At 40.5% G+C, this 17,068-nt stretch overlaps 1 protein-coding gene across 1 annotated transcript; it reads left to right on the forward strand.

The window, feature by feature from the left end:
- The first annotated feature begins 778 nt into the window (after positions 1-778).
- On the forward strand, positions 779-16,896 carry PPID (peptidylprolyl isomerase D). Its single transcript, XM_054064893.1, has 10 exons — positions 779-975; positions 3,166-3,306; positions 3,761-3,867; positions 8,772-8,960; positions 9,741-9,863; positions 11,430-11,536; positions 14,162-14,303; positions 15,838-15,924; positions 16,009-16,051; positions 16,593-16,896. Exons 1-10 carry the CDS (start codon positions 891-893, stop codon positions 16,661-16,663), a joined length of 1,095 nt encoding a protein of 364 aa, XP_053920868.1. The 5' UTR covers positions 779-890; the 3' UTR covers positions 16,664-16,896.
- The last annotated feature ends 172 nt before the right edge of the window (positions 16,897-17,068 follow it).

The following is a 17,068-nucleotide window of genomic DNA, read 5'->3' on the forward strand; positions in this document are numbered from 1 at the left end:
ATTTTCACAAAGCCTGCATTTTTCTCATGGAGCATAAAACCAGGCAAAATAAAAAAAAAATAAATCCCTCTCTTTACCAGGCTTTCTCTGTGTGTATATATCAAATCATAGAATGGTTTGGGTTGGAAGAAACCTTAAAGCCAGTTCCAACCCCCGTGCCATGGGCAGAGACACCTCCCACTGGATCAGGCTGCCCAAGGCCCCATCCAACCTGGCCTGGAACACCTCCAGGGATGGGGCAGCCACAGCTTCCCTGGGCAACCTGTGCCAGTGCCTCATCACTCTCACGGTGAAGAAACTCTTCCAAATGTCTAATCTAAATCTTCCCCCTCTCCATTTTCGAGCCATTCCCCCTCGTCACTACGTTGTGAACAGCCCTTCCCCAGCCTCCTCACAGGCCCCTTCTTCTTTCAAGGAAGAAACCTATTTTCCTGACAGATCGGCCTCCACCCACGCCAGGCTGCTCGGCGCCCAGGCAGACCTTTCCCCTTTCCTCTGCGCAGCACAGAGCTCCCCGCCTTCCCCTTCCCTTCGCCCGCGGAGCGCTGCGAAGGGACACCGCAGAGGCGTCCCGCGCGGACACATGGCCGCGCTCCTCCGCCATTGACCCGCTCCGCCGCCTCCCCACCCCTCACACAGCGGCGCGCGCCGCCCCCGCCCCGCGGCCCCCGCCTTCCCTCCGCGTCCGGGCGAGCCGCCATTGGCCGGGGCCTCTGTTCCTCCCCCCAGCGGCGCGCGCCGCCGCTGACCCGCAGCCGCTGCCTCCCCCCGCCCTCCTCCCGCGTCCCCGCGCGCCCCCGCACGCCGCCATTGACCCTCGGCGGTGGGAGGAGCGCGCGGAGCCGCGGCAGGAGGCCGGGCGAGGCGGAGCAGTCGGCGGCAGCTGCGAGATGTCGAACCCTTCCCCTCTCGCCCGGCCCGGCAACCCCAGCAACCCCCGCACCTTTTTCGATGTGGACATCGGCGGCGAGCGAGGTGGGGCGGGAGCGCGGGGAGCGGGGCCGGGCCGAGGGCTCCCCTCTGGGCCTCGGGGGCGGAGAGGGAGGCGGTGTGGCCGGCGGGGAGCGCGCGGGGAGCGGGGCCGCACAGCGGCATCAGGGAGTCCTGCGACACCGCCCCAGCGCGGGGCCCGGGGCGATCCCCGATGTCAGTACGGGATGGGGGATGATGTGACTGAGAGCTGCCCTGCAGAGAAGGACTTGGGGTGCTGGTCGGTGAGAAGCTCGACATGAGCCGGCAGTGTGAGCTCACAGCCAACCATGTCCTGGGCTGCATCAAAAGAAGCGTGACCAGCAGGTCGAGGGAAGGCATTTTGGCCTTCTGTTCCTCTCTTGTGAGACCTCATCTGGAGTCCTATGTGCAGTGCTGGAATCCTCAACGTGAGAAGCATATGGAGCTGTTGGAACGGGTGCAGAGGAGAGCCACAAAGATGATTGAAGGGCTGGAGCACCTCCCGTGGAAGGACAGGTTGAGAGAGTTGGGCTTGTTCAGCCTGGAGAAGTCTCCGAGGAGACCTTATAGCGACCTTCCAGTACCTGAAGGGGCTACAAGAAAGCTCGTGAGGGACTGTTCACAGAGGCTTGTGGTGATAGCGCTAGGGGGAATGGCTTTAAATTAGAGAGGGGCAGATTTAAACTAGACACTAGGAAGAAATTTTTCCCTATAAGGGTGGTGAAGCACTGGCACAGGTTTCCCAGGGAAGTTGTGTCTGCCCCATCCTTGGAGGTGTTTAAGGCCAGGTTGGATGGGGCCTTGAGCAGCCTGATCTAGTGGGAGGTGTCCCTGCCCATGGCAGGGGGGTTAGAACTGGATGATCTATGGAGTCCCTTCCAACTCAAACCGTTCTTTGATTCTATGATAAGTGCAGCAGACTGGCAGAGGGCGTCTCACGGCACAGGTCCCCACCATGCTGCCTCCACGTGCTGCTGATGAGCCGAGCTTGGGCAGGACCCGAGCAAGCCTCTTGTCAGGCTGTGACCTGTGGATGGCTGCACATCCCCTATGTCCTGAGGACCTGGGGCAGCGTGCCAGCCCTTGCTGGCCTTGGGTGTGCCAGACAGCTATGGCCTGCAGAGGCAAAAGTTCAGGCAAACCAGCAGTCCCAGCCGTTCTCTTGGCATCGCCAGTGTTGCCAGAGGTCATTAGAAAATCTGGGCAAACGGTCAAAATGGAAATAAGAAAGCAACCACATGGAAGCTGGGGGAATAGTTGAAAGTGTAGGTTTTCAGAATTTGTATGGGTGAAGATGAATGCTGCTATTTTATCAACATGTTGCCTCTTGTTAATCATTCTGCTACAAGAAGGAATAAAAGAAGAAACTGTTAGATGATCTGCCTTTTATTGACATTCTGTTGTCTGATTTGTTTTCATTCCTGTGTTAATTAGAATAAATATATTTACATTTAGCTTCCTGTAGAGTGATGTTGGGTAATTGACTGTGAGGCTGATGAGAAAACAGGAGCATCAACTGATGGTGGCTGCTAGGAGTGAGAAGAAGCTCTCTGAGAAGCCAGTTTGTGAAGGGACGAGAATTTGACACAGAATCTATTTATCGATTGTTACAGGATATGTTAACTACACTGGTTTCACTTCCTCTAGTTAAAACGCGGACATTTTTTGATTTAATTATTGCTTGTAACCGTAAATAGCCATAATTCCTGTGCATGTAAAGTATTACTATGTCTTAGTAAATTTGGGTTTTAAGAGAATGAGGAGCAGTGTTAGTGTACGTGTTTAGCATAAACTTTGTGATAAAATAAAAATCTTCATAAAACCAGTTCTTTTAATTGTATCTGGTTTTGATTGAATGAGCTACATATGTATGTTAGAGTAGACATAAAATAAGTATACATGTTAATATATATAATTTGACTTTAATATATCTGTGTATGATTCCTTACACATTCTTTTGGCAGAAAATGCATTAGGCATTTTTGGTAGATTTTGGTAGAATCTTTCTCATTATTCTTGATAGTGAAATTCGTTGTTGGTAATAACCTTGCTAAAAACCTAATAAAATTGCCAGTGAATGCCATGAAACAACCCCAAAATGTAAATTTAACAGTAATTAAAGAAAAAGTCAACTCTGAAACATTAACTTCCTTTGCCCTGTAATGCCAAGGATGGGACTTAAAAATATGTCTCATTCTCTCTTTCTCTTTTCAGTTGGACGCATTGTCTTTGAATTATTTGCTGACATTGTCCCTAAAACTGCTGAAAATTTCCGTGCGTTATGTACAGGAGAGAAAGGAACAGGGCCTACCACTGGAAAACCTCTTCATTATAAAGGATGTCCCTTCCACAGAAGTAAGTTCTACAAAATCCTGTTTTCCTGTTGGTTAAAGAAGTATTTGAAATAATGTCAAATAATATTTTGGAGCACTTATTTAAGAATTAACTGGACTGAAAGTAGGTTTTTGACTTTTTGATCCCTCTAATGGCTAGATATTCTTACCACGCATTAACAATAGTAAATTACAAATTTACTAGTAAGTTAGTAGCAGTGAAACTAGTTTACTCTGAGTTGTGAATAAGTTGAAATGAATTGCAGGTAAAGGATTAAATATCAAGTGATGTTCACTTAACTGAAAAGTACTTAGGGGACACTTGATAAATAAAAGATTTTTTTTTTGTTGTTTTATTTAGGTGCAGGTGATGGCGACAGGGATTGCTGAGTTGTTTTTCAATATCGCATCTGAATTGTTTTTCTTTGTGCCTTTCCTGCCTTGCTGCTATATTTCATAATTATTCTGTTTTACAGTTATTAAGCAGTTTATGGTGCAAGGTGGAGATTTTTCAAACCAAAATGGCACAGGTGGAGAAAGTATATATGGTGAAAAATTTGAAGATGAAAACTTTCATTATAAGGTACTGTATTGAAAATACTGATTTTATTCAGTCTTTGACATTTCAGCGATTTTCATTTTTCTTCAAGTTCAGAATTAGCACTCTTTAGCTCAAGGTTAGGGTATTTTTTAGCAATGGAAAGAAAGCAGCAAAAAAGCCCTAAAACAGCTTGTCTGTAAAGTCTTTGTTGAACACAAAACAAGTACGAGTATATAAAAACCAAGGTTAGCCTCATTAAAACAAAGACAATCATAGTTTAAATTTTCATTTAATTGCACTTTCAGAAATTCATTTGAAATAATACTTTAGTTCTCATCGAAGCAGGGATATTATTTTTAAAAAGTAGCAAATTTTGTCAGCCTGAAGCTTATACAGTATGTTAGCATTAAATGGATGTTATGCTTTTTTGTTTCAATATACCGGTAACATTCATAAGATTAGGTGCGAGAAATACCCATCTTAAGAAATGAGGAATCTGTGGTAGATTACAGGGTTAATCCAAAGGAAAATTTAAAAGAGAGTTATCTTCAGTGATAAGAGAAGTGAAGGGCTGTTTACAAATGTCTTTTGCCACCCAAAATGCTGGAAAAATGTGCTGTGAAAAGAGCAAGTTTTCGAATATGCATAAATCTCGATTTGAGGATGTCATTTTAAGAGACGCTGGCTTTGGTAGCAGAAATTCTTCCACCTCCTATTACCTATTCCCACTTCTCTATCAGAGCTCACTATTTCATTCTTGGCAACGATTACTGAAGTCCCACAAGCAGTTTTGCCAGCCCAGCTGTGGGAAGAAAGGAGGGAGCTGTGCTGCAAGAGTAGGAAATTCTAAAATTGTTGTTGTCCTCAAAATCAGCATCTGGTGACACCAGGAAGACTGCAGGTGCATGTGCTTTGCACACACAACTTAACAAGTGCAGTTTCTGAACAACAGTTTTCTCAGGCTGTGTGTTGTGTCTTCTCTGGTTTCTTCTGCAAAGGCATAACTTTCAACTGTTGATTACTGTTCTTCAGGCTTCTTTATTGTCATCAAAATCAAATGCATATCTCCTGGGTCTGTCTTTTGACATAAGATCAATTTAATTTTTATGCTTTTGAAGGAGAAATGTTTGACTTCTGTATTTTTGAGTAATTTTTTAAGCATTTAAGTTCTACCGTTCTTCAAAAATGGGTATCACAGAGAGGGAAGAAGTTTGCTTTTCACTGTACTATACAGCAGGTCTATGTACCTTAAGCCTACAATTTATACAGTATTTGAAGATCTTGAAGTTTAAGTGTTACCTACACTGTGACTATTTTTTGGCTAGCAGACTTAGCTGTTCTGCAGAAAAGTGGCAACTGTAATTTTTCTGAGTGCTCATCTGTGTTCTCAGCTATATGTAAAGGGCTATGTGGCTGGAAAAAATCCCCTGTGCTTGAACTATCGGTAATTGCATTTCAAACCTAGATAGGAGTACTACTTGGAAACAACAAAAATAATATGTTCTGCAAGTACTCCTCAGCCAGGATGCCCACTGCTGTAGGTATAACAACTCTCAGCATTGGCATTAACCGTTTTCATACTGTGTTATTATGTGATAACATATAGAGTCACAGAATCATTTAAATTGGAAAAGACCTTTAAGATTATCAAGTCCAACGTTAATCTAACACTGCAGAGTTCACTATAAACTGTATTAGTAAGCGCCAGGTGTGTACATCTTTTAAATACTTGCAGTGATGGTGACTCAACCACTTCCCTGGGCAGCCTGTTCCAATGCCTGACAACCTTTTCTGTGAAGAAATATTTTCTAATATCCAATCTGAACTTCCCCTGGTGCAGCTTAAGGCCATTTCCTCTCATCCTATTGCTTGTTACTTGGGAGAAGAGACTGACACCAGCTTCACTACAACCACCTTTCAGGTCGTAGTAGAGGGCAATAAGGTCGCCCCTCAGCCTCTTTCTCTCCGGGCTAAACAACCCCAGTTCTCTCAGCCACTCCTCATAAAACTTGTGCTCCAACCCCTTCACCAGCTTCCTTGCTCTTCTCTGCACACACTCTGGCACCTCAATGTCCTTCTTGTAGTGAGGGGCCCAAAACTGAGCAAAGTATTTGAGGTGTGGCTTCACCAATGCTGAGTACAGGCGCACAATCACTTCCCAAGTCCTGCTGGCCACATTGTTTCTGATACAAGCCAGGATTCTACTGGCTGTCTTGACCACCTGGGCACGCTGCTGGCTCATATTCAGCCGGCTGTTGAACAATACCAGCAGGTCCTTTCTCACTGGGCAACTTATCAGCCATTCTTCCCCAAGGCTCTAGCTTTGCTTGGGGTTGTTGTGACCCAAGTGGATGAATGGCTCCTCCACCACACCACTGACTAAAAAACTTAGAGGCATTGTTGTCCTGTGGCTAAAACAGAGCCCTGTGACTGCAGTTGTGCTTGCCTACAACGGCTATTTTAGGAAAAGAAAATATGGCAGTCCTCTGCTAATGAGGCATCAGAGTCTACTACCAAGTTCAGGGTAATAACTGGAAATGTAGCTCCAGCATTCATCATGGAATCAATGGAAGCAAGGGGATTTGAACTAGATGATCTCTTAAATCCATTCCAGCCCAAACCATTCTGTGGTTCTGAAGTCTGACACTTGTTATGGTGGTGGTCATAGCACTGCTGCTTAATGTTCTGCATTGGTTCTTGTCACAGAATCTTTAGCTCCCTGAAGATGGCGACTTTGTGTTACTGTTAGTTTTTTTTTGTTGTACTGTCAGGTGAGACCTGGAGGTAGTTATGAATGGAATGCAAAAGATCCCCATTTCTGTACTTCTCTGACTGCTCATCTGTAGCAAAAGTTGTCAGTGTGCCAGGGATGAGTTGAAGAACTCACTTGGATCTTCCATAGAGTCTGGGAGCTCAATGCCCATCATGTGTTGGCAAAGTGTGTTTGGATTTTAGTGTGAGTTAAAATGCCTCTGCTACATAGAAATTCACAGGGTTTGTACTTAATCTAGCACTCTTGCAAAGTGTTCTCAAAGCATTGCCTCAGACAACAGTGAATTGTTTTGGTTAACACTGGAAGACACTGGAGCTACCTGTTGTTCTTCTGTTCGTATGGTTGCCTGATAATTGCAGTAAACTGCTAGACTTTGTCAGTAGTCAACTTACCATGTCAGACCAATTACACTGCCCTTTTTTTGGTGTCACTTCCACAGCTGTTCCAAATTGTGGAACATCAAGCTTACACAGTCCTCAAAGTAGTGTTGTTACTGTGGCATAGTTTTGCCAGCCTTGAATCTGATCTTTTCCTGACTTTTTTTGCTTGCTTTATGAGTTACAAAATGAGAAGCAGAGACTATCACAGGAAAGATGCCTTATCTGTCTGCAGTGTTTCTTACTTATAGCACGAAAATGCTTGATTGACAACAGTTCTGTTTATAAATAGGGACTGTCACAATAGGACTAATGTTGAGACTTGGTCCCAAACAAAATGGGGTTGTGTGGAAATGAGAAGATCACAGCCATGAGACTGCTGATCCTAACTTTACAACTTGACCTCCAAATGTTTACAAACAAAAGGTAAACATACAGGGGAAAGGCAACACCAGAGCCTATTGTTCCTTGGCTCATTGTTTACAAACCATTGCTGTCTAGCATTAGTTATAATTGGAAAAAGAAAGAAGTAAGATTTACAGGTCTTATTCTACCTCTTGGGCAGTGAATCAGTGACCAGCCTCAAATGCTGTTTGCTGATCTCTCCAATAGGGGAACTCCTGATTAACGTGTTTGGCAGCAACTACAATGCAAAGTGTCAGATGTTTGTTTTGGAGGCTGCATTCCTGCAGGTTTGGTACCAGATACCTTCTCTTGCTGTGGAAAACAGGCTTCCTCTCTGTTATTTGCCATCTCCAATTCCCAGGATGAGTTTCAAGCTAAGAAGAGACAAAATTATGTTGGCTAGGTACAGTTTTAGCTCTTGGTTGTACAACCTTTTCCTGCAGTTCCTGAAACAAATACTGGTTGAAATATTCAGATTCATTGTGCCGTATGACTGGATGAACACCTCAGGCAAGGGTTTCTCCCTGCCATCTTGGAAATCCAAACACTGTGTGGGAAAACAATTTTCAGAACAACAGTAGTAGAGACTATAGGAATGAACCAGATGCTTGAATACAGCTGTTTCAGACTTGACTCAAACTTATCAACCTCCTGTTGAGCTCTGAGGTGTTCCACACAGCAAGTTCTGCTTCCGTCTCCTTTGTGCTGTCATACATCTTCCCCCACCATCCAGTATCAAGTCTCTTATAAACCGAGGAAACAAGATAAACAGTATCTTCTCATGTTGAGCTGTTAAATCAATTTTGGTTAGTTCGTGACTTGGCAGCGTGAGCCAAAATAATCAGATGGTTAAAAATACCAACAGAATAAAAACTAGCACTCTAGGAAAGTGAAGGAGTTAAAAGAATCTACCAACCTCTAAGTAATAAAACCACAATCCCCTAAACCTCATACTTCTACAACATAATTAGTGTGATTGTCCCTTGTAAAATACATACCCGTCTTGACAGTGTAACATTAAAGCTGGTTTAAATGATGGCCAGTGATCTTGAACAATCCAGTGAGGAACTTCACAGATCTCTTGGGTGATCTGTCTGAACTCAAGAGCTCTGCAGGGGATTGAGTATGCAAGAAGCAGACAGGTGTCACAGCATTGAGTCACACGTGGCTCTGCTTGCTAGACTGCTAGTGGCGAGTAAAGATGCAGAGCTGGGCCTCTGCCTTCTTCAGTCATGGTAGGTAAAATTAGTTGCCACTGTATGTAGCTCTCTGGTTGTCATTATGTCTATCCTTGTTATATCTATTAATAGCCTTACAGAATCTTGTGTATGGTTTTATAACAGATCTTTTATATGTTGGTTGTGATTTTTTTTTTTTTCCTCCCAATGCAGCATGATAAACCAGGGCTGCTGAGCATGGCAAATGCAGGACCTGGTACTAATGGTTCTCAGTTCTTTGTTACAACGGTACCTACTCCTCACCTGGATGGGAAACATGTGGTGTTTGGCCAAGTGATCAAAGGAATGGGTGTAGTTAAAATATTAGAAAATGTTGAAGTAAAAGGAGAGAATCCTGCTAAGGTGAGTAAAATCCAAAGCTCTCAGGGATGATTTTTATTCTTGCATTATATGATGTATATTAATTTCTTCTAAATGCTTGGTGTAATGTTTAGAACTATTAAATGTTAACCAGTAGTTTTTACTAACAGTGTTAATTTCTATTTTACTGTTTAAGAGGCTTTTGTTCTTTTGCTGTAAATTTCCCCTGCACAAAGAATTGATTTATTGTTAACACAGCTGCGAGGGTGGAAGCCTTTATCAGGGTGAAAGTAGAAATGCCCATCTAGAAGTGTAGAATGAGTGACAAAGTTAAAAGATCAAATTCACAGCCCTACCTAAAAGTGATATGTAATTCTTACGAGTTTTATGTCAGAAGTTGGTATATTTCTGGAAAAGCAATCAGTGTGTAGGTCATGTCACTTTGCGGTTAATAATAATACCTCTGTAACTTCAAAAGACTTGGCAGTTTGAGAAGGAGCCATCTTCTCTAACGTAGTAAGTAGAACTTCGATGTTATGTGTTTTGCTGCAGCTCAGCTTGCTGCCAGTTCCTCTTCCAGCCCCTCTGTGAATCGTGGGTCTGGTGTTCTTGGAATGCTGCTTCTCTGAAGGCAACACTTTCTGTGATAAAAGCCTTTTGATGATGATAAGCTAATGATGTAGTGGGTTTCTGAAATCAACGCACCCAAACAACAGATGAAGAAGCATTTTTACTGAATTTCAAAGAGCGGTCAAAGTTGTGGCATTTTTTTTTTAAATTGTTTTAATAAGCAATACTACTGTTTACACTTTATTTTTTCAGTTGTGCGTCATTGCAGAATGTGGAGAGCTAAAGGAAGGAGATGACTGGGGAGTTGTTCCCCAAGATGGATCTGGAGACGCTCATCCAGATTTTCCTGAAGATTCAGATATAGACTTGAAAGATGTACGTATTTTTCTTTTAAAGTATTTTACAGAATGCAAGACTTGTGTTTGTGTTGCCTGTGATGATGTTTACTAAGCCTTTTTTTCTTAAGAATCAATGAATGTCCTGATTCAATTTTAGGAAAGAATGCTGTTGGAGGAGATTGCTATCTCTTCTTTTTCAGTGCTAAATGCAGTTGATTTTCTCCCCAGTAACTAAACCCAGAATTACTTACTCTTCTTACACTTACTTTTTTCTGTTGTTTTTACTTTTTGTGCTGTAGTGACAATTTGCAATTACTACAACTGCATCCTGCAGATGACTAACAATATCGTACCTACACACTTCTTCTGTGCAACTTTTTAAGTATCCACCCTTAAAAAGATTTTGCCTCACCTAGTAGAAATAATAAAGGGTCAACCTTTTTAAAATATATAGTTACTACATCAGAGGTAGTTGTTCTCAGTTCCCAGTAGTTGTTTGCTTTTCAAGTTGTTCAAACTGGAGGAAGAACTGTTGTTGAGTCAGGGAGCAGAGTGGTGAAAGTAGCTCTTCTGCAGGTTTTTACTTTATCACGAAAGTGATATAGACAAACTGTACAAATGGAATGGTGTTCTGTGAGAGGGGAGGAAAGGCGGTTGCATGTGTAGATTCCAAATACAGAATTGGAAGTAGAATAGTAAAAAAACGTTAACAGGTAGGAACCAGAAACTTCTTGTATCTGGCTATTGAGAAGCACTTCAGCTTGTGAAAATGTTTTTGGATAGCATTTGCTGTGGTTCAGAACTGAACTTGTCAGGTGCCAGCCTCCTTTGAACTTATTTACAGAAACTATAGAAACCATGGTGACATTGGTCTCGGGCTGTGATCAGTTTTTTTCAGGATCACTAGTTCTAGTAGGGTGGACGTGTAAACAGGTAGTATTGCAAATGGCAATATATACATTTGACAGTGCTTAAGATGACTGTGGTATAGACAGCAGTAATTATAAACTGTTCATTTCCACTGGAAAGGTAACTTAACACTTCTAATGTATGCCATTCTTGAAATAGAAATTGTGGACTGCATAAAGACAGTTGTTCTTCTCCTTCCATAGATGTTTTAAATGTTTCGAGAGACGGAGAGTTGTGTTGATGTGACTTACAGTTTGAAACCCTGCAAGTTCAGCTAACTAATACCACTTTGAGAAGCAGAAGACAAAATTTTCTCAGGAATAAGGCAATCTTGCTTGAATACTTTGTTAATGTGTCTTCTTTCCTATGAATAATGGTCAACACCTTTATAAATAGCTCTGTGTGGATAGCAGCATTTAGGGGAAGGACTTGAACTGCTACGTTCTTGTCCTTTATACTGTAGGATACTCATTAGGAATTTAAACTTTCATATCATTGTGTTACATAAAGTAGAGAAAATTATAGGGAGTGGCTTGAAGCTAGTATTTGTCTAAAATTGGGGTATTTTTATTCTGAGATTTTATAATAATGTTTGAAAGAGGATGAACATGAGATCTTAGTGCTAAATATTAAGTAAATCAAGGCTTCTTTCATAAGTACATTCATACTGTATATTTTCCATCTATTTTATTAGGTTGACAAGATTGTGGCTATAGCAGAAGACATAAAGAATATAGGAAATACTTTCTTCAAATCGCAAAATTGGGCAGTGGCAGCTAAAAAGTATAGTAAAAGTTTACGGTAAGGCTATCCTATCATCATTCAGTCAGGTAGATCCTGTAACCCAAATTAATGCTTGTCTCAAGCAGTGCTGTGTGCATTTAAAAAGTGCCTGTTGCTGTGCTCTTTTCTTTTTTTTTTTTTTTTTTTTCTTTTTAAATAAAGAGCCTTCTGAGTCTGGAAAATATCTGGTTGAATTTTAGCTACTTATTCAAGTAGGTCTTCTCATTGCTAGGTAAGAGCTGTAGTCAGGAGGTATTGTTTAGAACTGACTAAATGCAGCTTTTTTTGTACTCTTGCTGTGTTGGTAGACAACTGGGAAGAAAAGTACGGTAATATACATGATAGTTAATGGACCGGAAAGGAGAGAGATACTTTTTCTCTGATTTCTAAAATATAGTGGGTTTGGGGAATTGTAAGTTCACGACAGAGAACCCCCCAAATATGACACTGCACTTAATTCGTTATTCCATTTTTCTGAGGCTCTTTACCATCATCTTGACTCCATGTATAACTCAGACTTACCTTCAAAATCATCATCTTTCTGCTTTTGTTTCCATACTGATTTTTATTTCTCCTACTTTTTACTTTATGTATATGAGCTTCTAGTAAATTTTGTGGGTTTTTTTGTTTTTTGTTTTGTTTTTTAAGTTACATTGACCTTTAATTCTACTTGATCACTGGTTACCTAGCAGTAATTTAAGAAATAATTTAAGTAATTTAAGAAAAAGAATTCAGGCATATTTAATACTTCAATTGAGATTCCAACTGACTGTGTTTCAAACAATTTACATCTTAATGAAGTATAAAAATGAATCCTTTACCTAGAGATACTAACCCAAGGTACAGCATTTCCTGCTGCCCTCAAAAAGCCTATCATAGACCGACAGAAACACCAAAGTACATAGAATATGTAAATCTTTTGGGTCATACAGAAAAAAAAGGCTGGAATGAATCTTTAAGGAACTTTGTGTTGTATCTGTCCATTTCTTTCCCCATTCTTTGGTAAATATAAGGTATATTTATGCTATCCCTTACAATTAATTGTCTTGCTCACTTTTAAGCACACTCAAAGAAGGCTCTTCCAGTCTGAGTAGACAGCTTCTATTGAGTGCTTGCTTGTCCTTGTGGATGGAAAGGATAGATACTTTTCTGGACTAAACAAATCTGATCATTCCAGCTCTTTATAGGTCATACTTGTGGACACGTCCTGTTATATCTTAAAATCTAATAGTTTAAGTAATGCGGTGTACTTTGGCTGTCACTTCCCCAGAACTGATAGCAATAAAATAGCTCTTACCAGGGTATTTCGCATGTCTTATGTACAACTGACTTAGCAAACCAGCTGACAAAGTTGTTTTTTTCTTTTTACCAACAGTAACCATTATAATCTTCTATTTTTTTCTTGTCTTATTGCTGCTTAGCCAGGTTTTAAAAAATTATTTTTTATGTGAGAATCGGCACATTTTTGTCAAAAAAATACATTCGTTCCTGTTGTCTCCCTCGATATTCATCTTACTGATTTCTTTGACTCGGAAGCTCTAATTTTTTTTGCAGAATTGTTGCTGTCTTTCATGTTTTGGTGTGATTTATAAATATGACAGGTGTATTCTGTTTGTTTTGGAGATCACACAGTTTGATATTAGAAGTCTTGTTTGCTTTTTACCCTTTTCTCTCTCTCCTGGTTCTCATCTTTTGCATGATGCCCAGCAAGTGGAAAAAACAATGTCTTAATTTACGTTTTAAGTATTGCTTATTTTTGTGGTCCAAAGTTGTATACAAACTGTGCAGCACTCAAAATATAGGGCATGCAAAGGCACTGATCTGCAAAGACGGTATTAATCATGGCATACTTAAAATGTGAATGTATGCGAGCACAAATTTTATTTTTAAAACAAAAATCACAAAAATTCTATCGAGTAGGCTGTTAGAAGAGATAGAACTTTTATATCCACAGCAGACCTTTGCCACTTGAAACAAAAAACCGACAGCATTAGCACACTGCAAACTAATAAGAATGAGGTACAGTTTGTCTATCAGTTTGCCTGTGAAACAGGTGCAGTAAGTGATGTGGCTTAGTCCTGAACCGGTGTTGAAGTTTAGGAACAGTAAGTCATGAAGGAAGACAGTGGAAAGAAGGTGGAGATACTAATGCTTATAAACCACTCTCCTTTACAGAGTAAATTCAGAGTTTAGCCGTTAATGCCTAAACTTATTAAAATATTACTGAGGGAGATGAAGAGTAGATGTGGCCTCCCATGAATGTGGAAGGTGCAGTGGAAGTGTTGACTTTTTGCTACTGATAAGCAACATGTTTTTTTTCAGAATAAACAGTCATTGAGAGAAATTCCAGTGGTTTCACACCGTTTAGAATAGTGCATTTGTCAAAGAAAAAGAATATTGTTAGTACAGTGGAGGGATAGGAGTTACAGGAAAGCATTTGCCAGTGAATTAATCTTTTTTTGTCAGGGTAGGTGTTATATATTTAGTTTAATAAACATTTGTATTAGTGGAATTGAAGCTGCTTTCAAAAATATCAGTTTGGAGAGGCCAGTTTACACACATCTGTGGAAAGATACCTAAGGGCAGAACACAGTAGAAGTTGCAACACTAATACATGTTCTTTGTAAATGTGTTTTTCTGCAGGTATGTAGAAGCTTCTGAAGCAGTGGCAGAGGAGGCAGACAAACCAAAGTTAAAGACTGTTGCTTTGACCTGTGCTTTAAACATTGGCGCTTGTAAACTAAAGCTATCAGACTGGCAGGGGGCCATTGAAAGTTGTTCAGAGGTAAATTTAATGTTTCTTATTTTGATTAACAATTGGAGACAAACTACAAAGCTTCTATTAAGAGTCTTTTGACAAGCTTATAATTTGAAAGTAAAGAAAGTAGAAGGCTGATTGTGAAGTTATTACTAACTTTACAGTATGTGGCTTTTTAAAAAGATTTTGAAATTGAAATGACTGATTAGAAACAAGCGAAAGAGGGCTGTTGCTTTCTGCCAGGAAAAAACACTCACTGCCATTGACAGTTTAGTTTCCTAAAAGCATAACTAGATTTTATATTATGAAGAGTTGAACTGTCTTCAGTGAAAGAAGAATACTTTTCTATGGAAGACATTTTACTTGCTTTTAAGTTTGATAGTCTTGAAGTGACTTTTCTATCTAAAGCCTTTTCAGGTAGGCTAAGTGGTGAGATGACACCAGGGGATAGGAAGGAAGAATGAAGGAAAGAAATAAATATGGAACTACTGAAAAATAATAGACTTAAAAGAAAGGAACAGTGACAGACATACTGACAGAATTTAGTTCATTTAAAGGAAACTTTAAAAAATTCAGTAAAACCCTGCAATTTGGAAGGAAACAGTAAAGAATGCTCTTATCTGTTAGTAGAGGATCCCAAGCAGCATCTCCTGGGACTTCATGCTGAAGGCAGTAGCCTTGGCTAATCTGTGTAAAGAGTCTTTAGAGACCTGGCCTGCTTTATAGCCTACTGGTGGCATTATCACCAGGAAACTTTTCATAAGCCTATACTCAGAATGGGCAAATGGGGAATGAGGAAAGAAGTGGAAAAAACCTGTGTAGTGTGATATCTGTTATCTAGAAAATGGTAGGAACTGAAACAGCATTGAAGTATTACAGGCAGAAATTATTAATCATAATATTTGCCATTGTGGAACACACATCTCCTGCCCAAAACTATATTCCTTAAAATAATTACATCTTCTACTGACAAAAAAGAGGTTCGTTTTGAGCACCGGTTTTATCTCTGGGAAGAGGGAGCCTGGGCTGGTGGGTGCTGAAGCACAGTGATGTTGTTATTAGGTAAAAACTGCTTCACAGAGAAAATGGTATGGGCTGGCACATTGTGTTGATGTTAACTCGCTGTTCACTCTTGCAAAGTGGCATTTTCTGACTGAGGGTAAGGAAATGTCTAGATCTAGCTGAGCCTTGTCTTGCTGTGCCGGGTTAGAACATGTTCTATAACCACCTCTCTGTCTCTTCTCTCCCACGCTTGAGTTTCTGAGCTGTAGGGTTAGTCTTGGATCTTTTTTTGCATCAGACACACACACACAGAGGTTCCATGTTATGCTTATGTATACTCATCCTTCACGAAAGACCACTTCCAGTACAGTGGTACTCAAACTGATGAGCTGTTCAGTGTGCTGCAGTATAGCACTCCTTTTTGTACAGTTCATGTTTTGACAGCTTACCCTCAAACCAGCTGGGAAGATTGTCTGCTGGTGTGAATTGGGTGATTTGCAGAGATGAGAGGCTGTGAAGTATATGAAATTTTAATGTGATAATGCTATTACATTTACAGGCTCTTAAAATAGATCCAGCAAATACTAAAGCTCTCTACAGACGGGCTCAAGGATGGCAGGGAATAAAGGATCTTGATGAAGCATTGGTAATGATCACAATATTTCATTTTTTTAAAAAAGAAATTAAACATTTAATGAAAACATTAATTTATATTTCTCTTTCATTTAAGGCTGATCTTAAAAAGGCTCATGAAATAGCCCCTGAAGACAAAGGTAAAATAATGCTGTTTCTTTTATAAATTCTTCACCTTTTTCTCAAGAATGCAACAGGGTAACCAGGGTGGTATTAAGGAGGAAACCAGACTAGCGTGATGCCTAAAACGCTGGCTTCTAACAGCTTAAACACTGATGTATTGAGCGCAGAGCACAGTGAAGTGAAAAATCTGGTTTTATACAGCATGATTCTTCTGTTGCACTGGGCAGCTTGCTTATGTAGGTCAAAAGGCTGCCTCTTGAAGCATCTCACAGGGGATTTATTAACTTCCTTAATTTCCTGGTCTAATTGGGTAAGATTTTGAGCTTATAAGCATAATATTGGTGTCAACGCAGAATTTGCTACACCCTCCTCTACGTGGTTATGGTACCAGGTGTAACAAGGGGACAGGGTTTTTTGCTGCTAATGGAAGATTAAATACAGTTCTATTAAATTAAATAACATAGATGAATTGAAGCAGTCTGACCTGGTCTTCACATATGAGGAGAGCTGATATAAAGCGCTAAGTGTAACTATATTGTGGACTTCCTTTTCCTGCAGCTATCCAGACGGAAACACTCAAAATCAAGCAGAAGATAAAAGCCCAAAAGGAGAAAGAGAAGGCAGCTTAAGCTAAAATGTTTGCTTGATAGTCTCTCCTAAACTTTTAAATCTATGCACTAATTCATGCAAAAGGTTAAATGAAGCTGCTTCTTTTATTTGCCTTGTACTGCAGTTTTCAGTGTTTACAACTCAAAAAAGTCTAATAATAAAGACAAACTGCTAAAAGGTGAAGTGGTTTTCTTTTCTTTTTTAAGCTGTAATAACTATGTTTTGCAAGTCAGGCTTATTTCTGTTGTATACATCAGCTAGTGTTTCCTAAGAAGCTTTTTTTCACATCAAGACAACCAAGGCAGTTTCTGTTAAGAGTCTTTACTGGAAAAAGCCTGATTTCTTGTAAGGAACGAAAGTGGGGGGTGGACATACAATGATACAACACTTCTTTGTTTTAAACTGCTTTACAGGTTGTATTGCAG

Source organism: Cuculus canorus, chromosome 4, assembly GCF_017976375.1.
Source record: "Cuculus canorus isolate bCucCan1 chromosome 4, bCucCan1.pri, whole genome shotgun sequence".
Taxonomy (NCBI): Eukaryota; Metazoa; Chordata; class Aves; order Cuculiformes; family Cuculidae; genus Cuculus; species Cuculus canorus.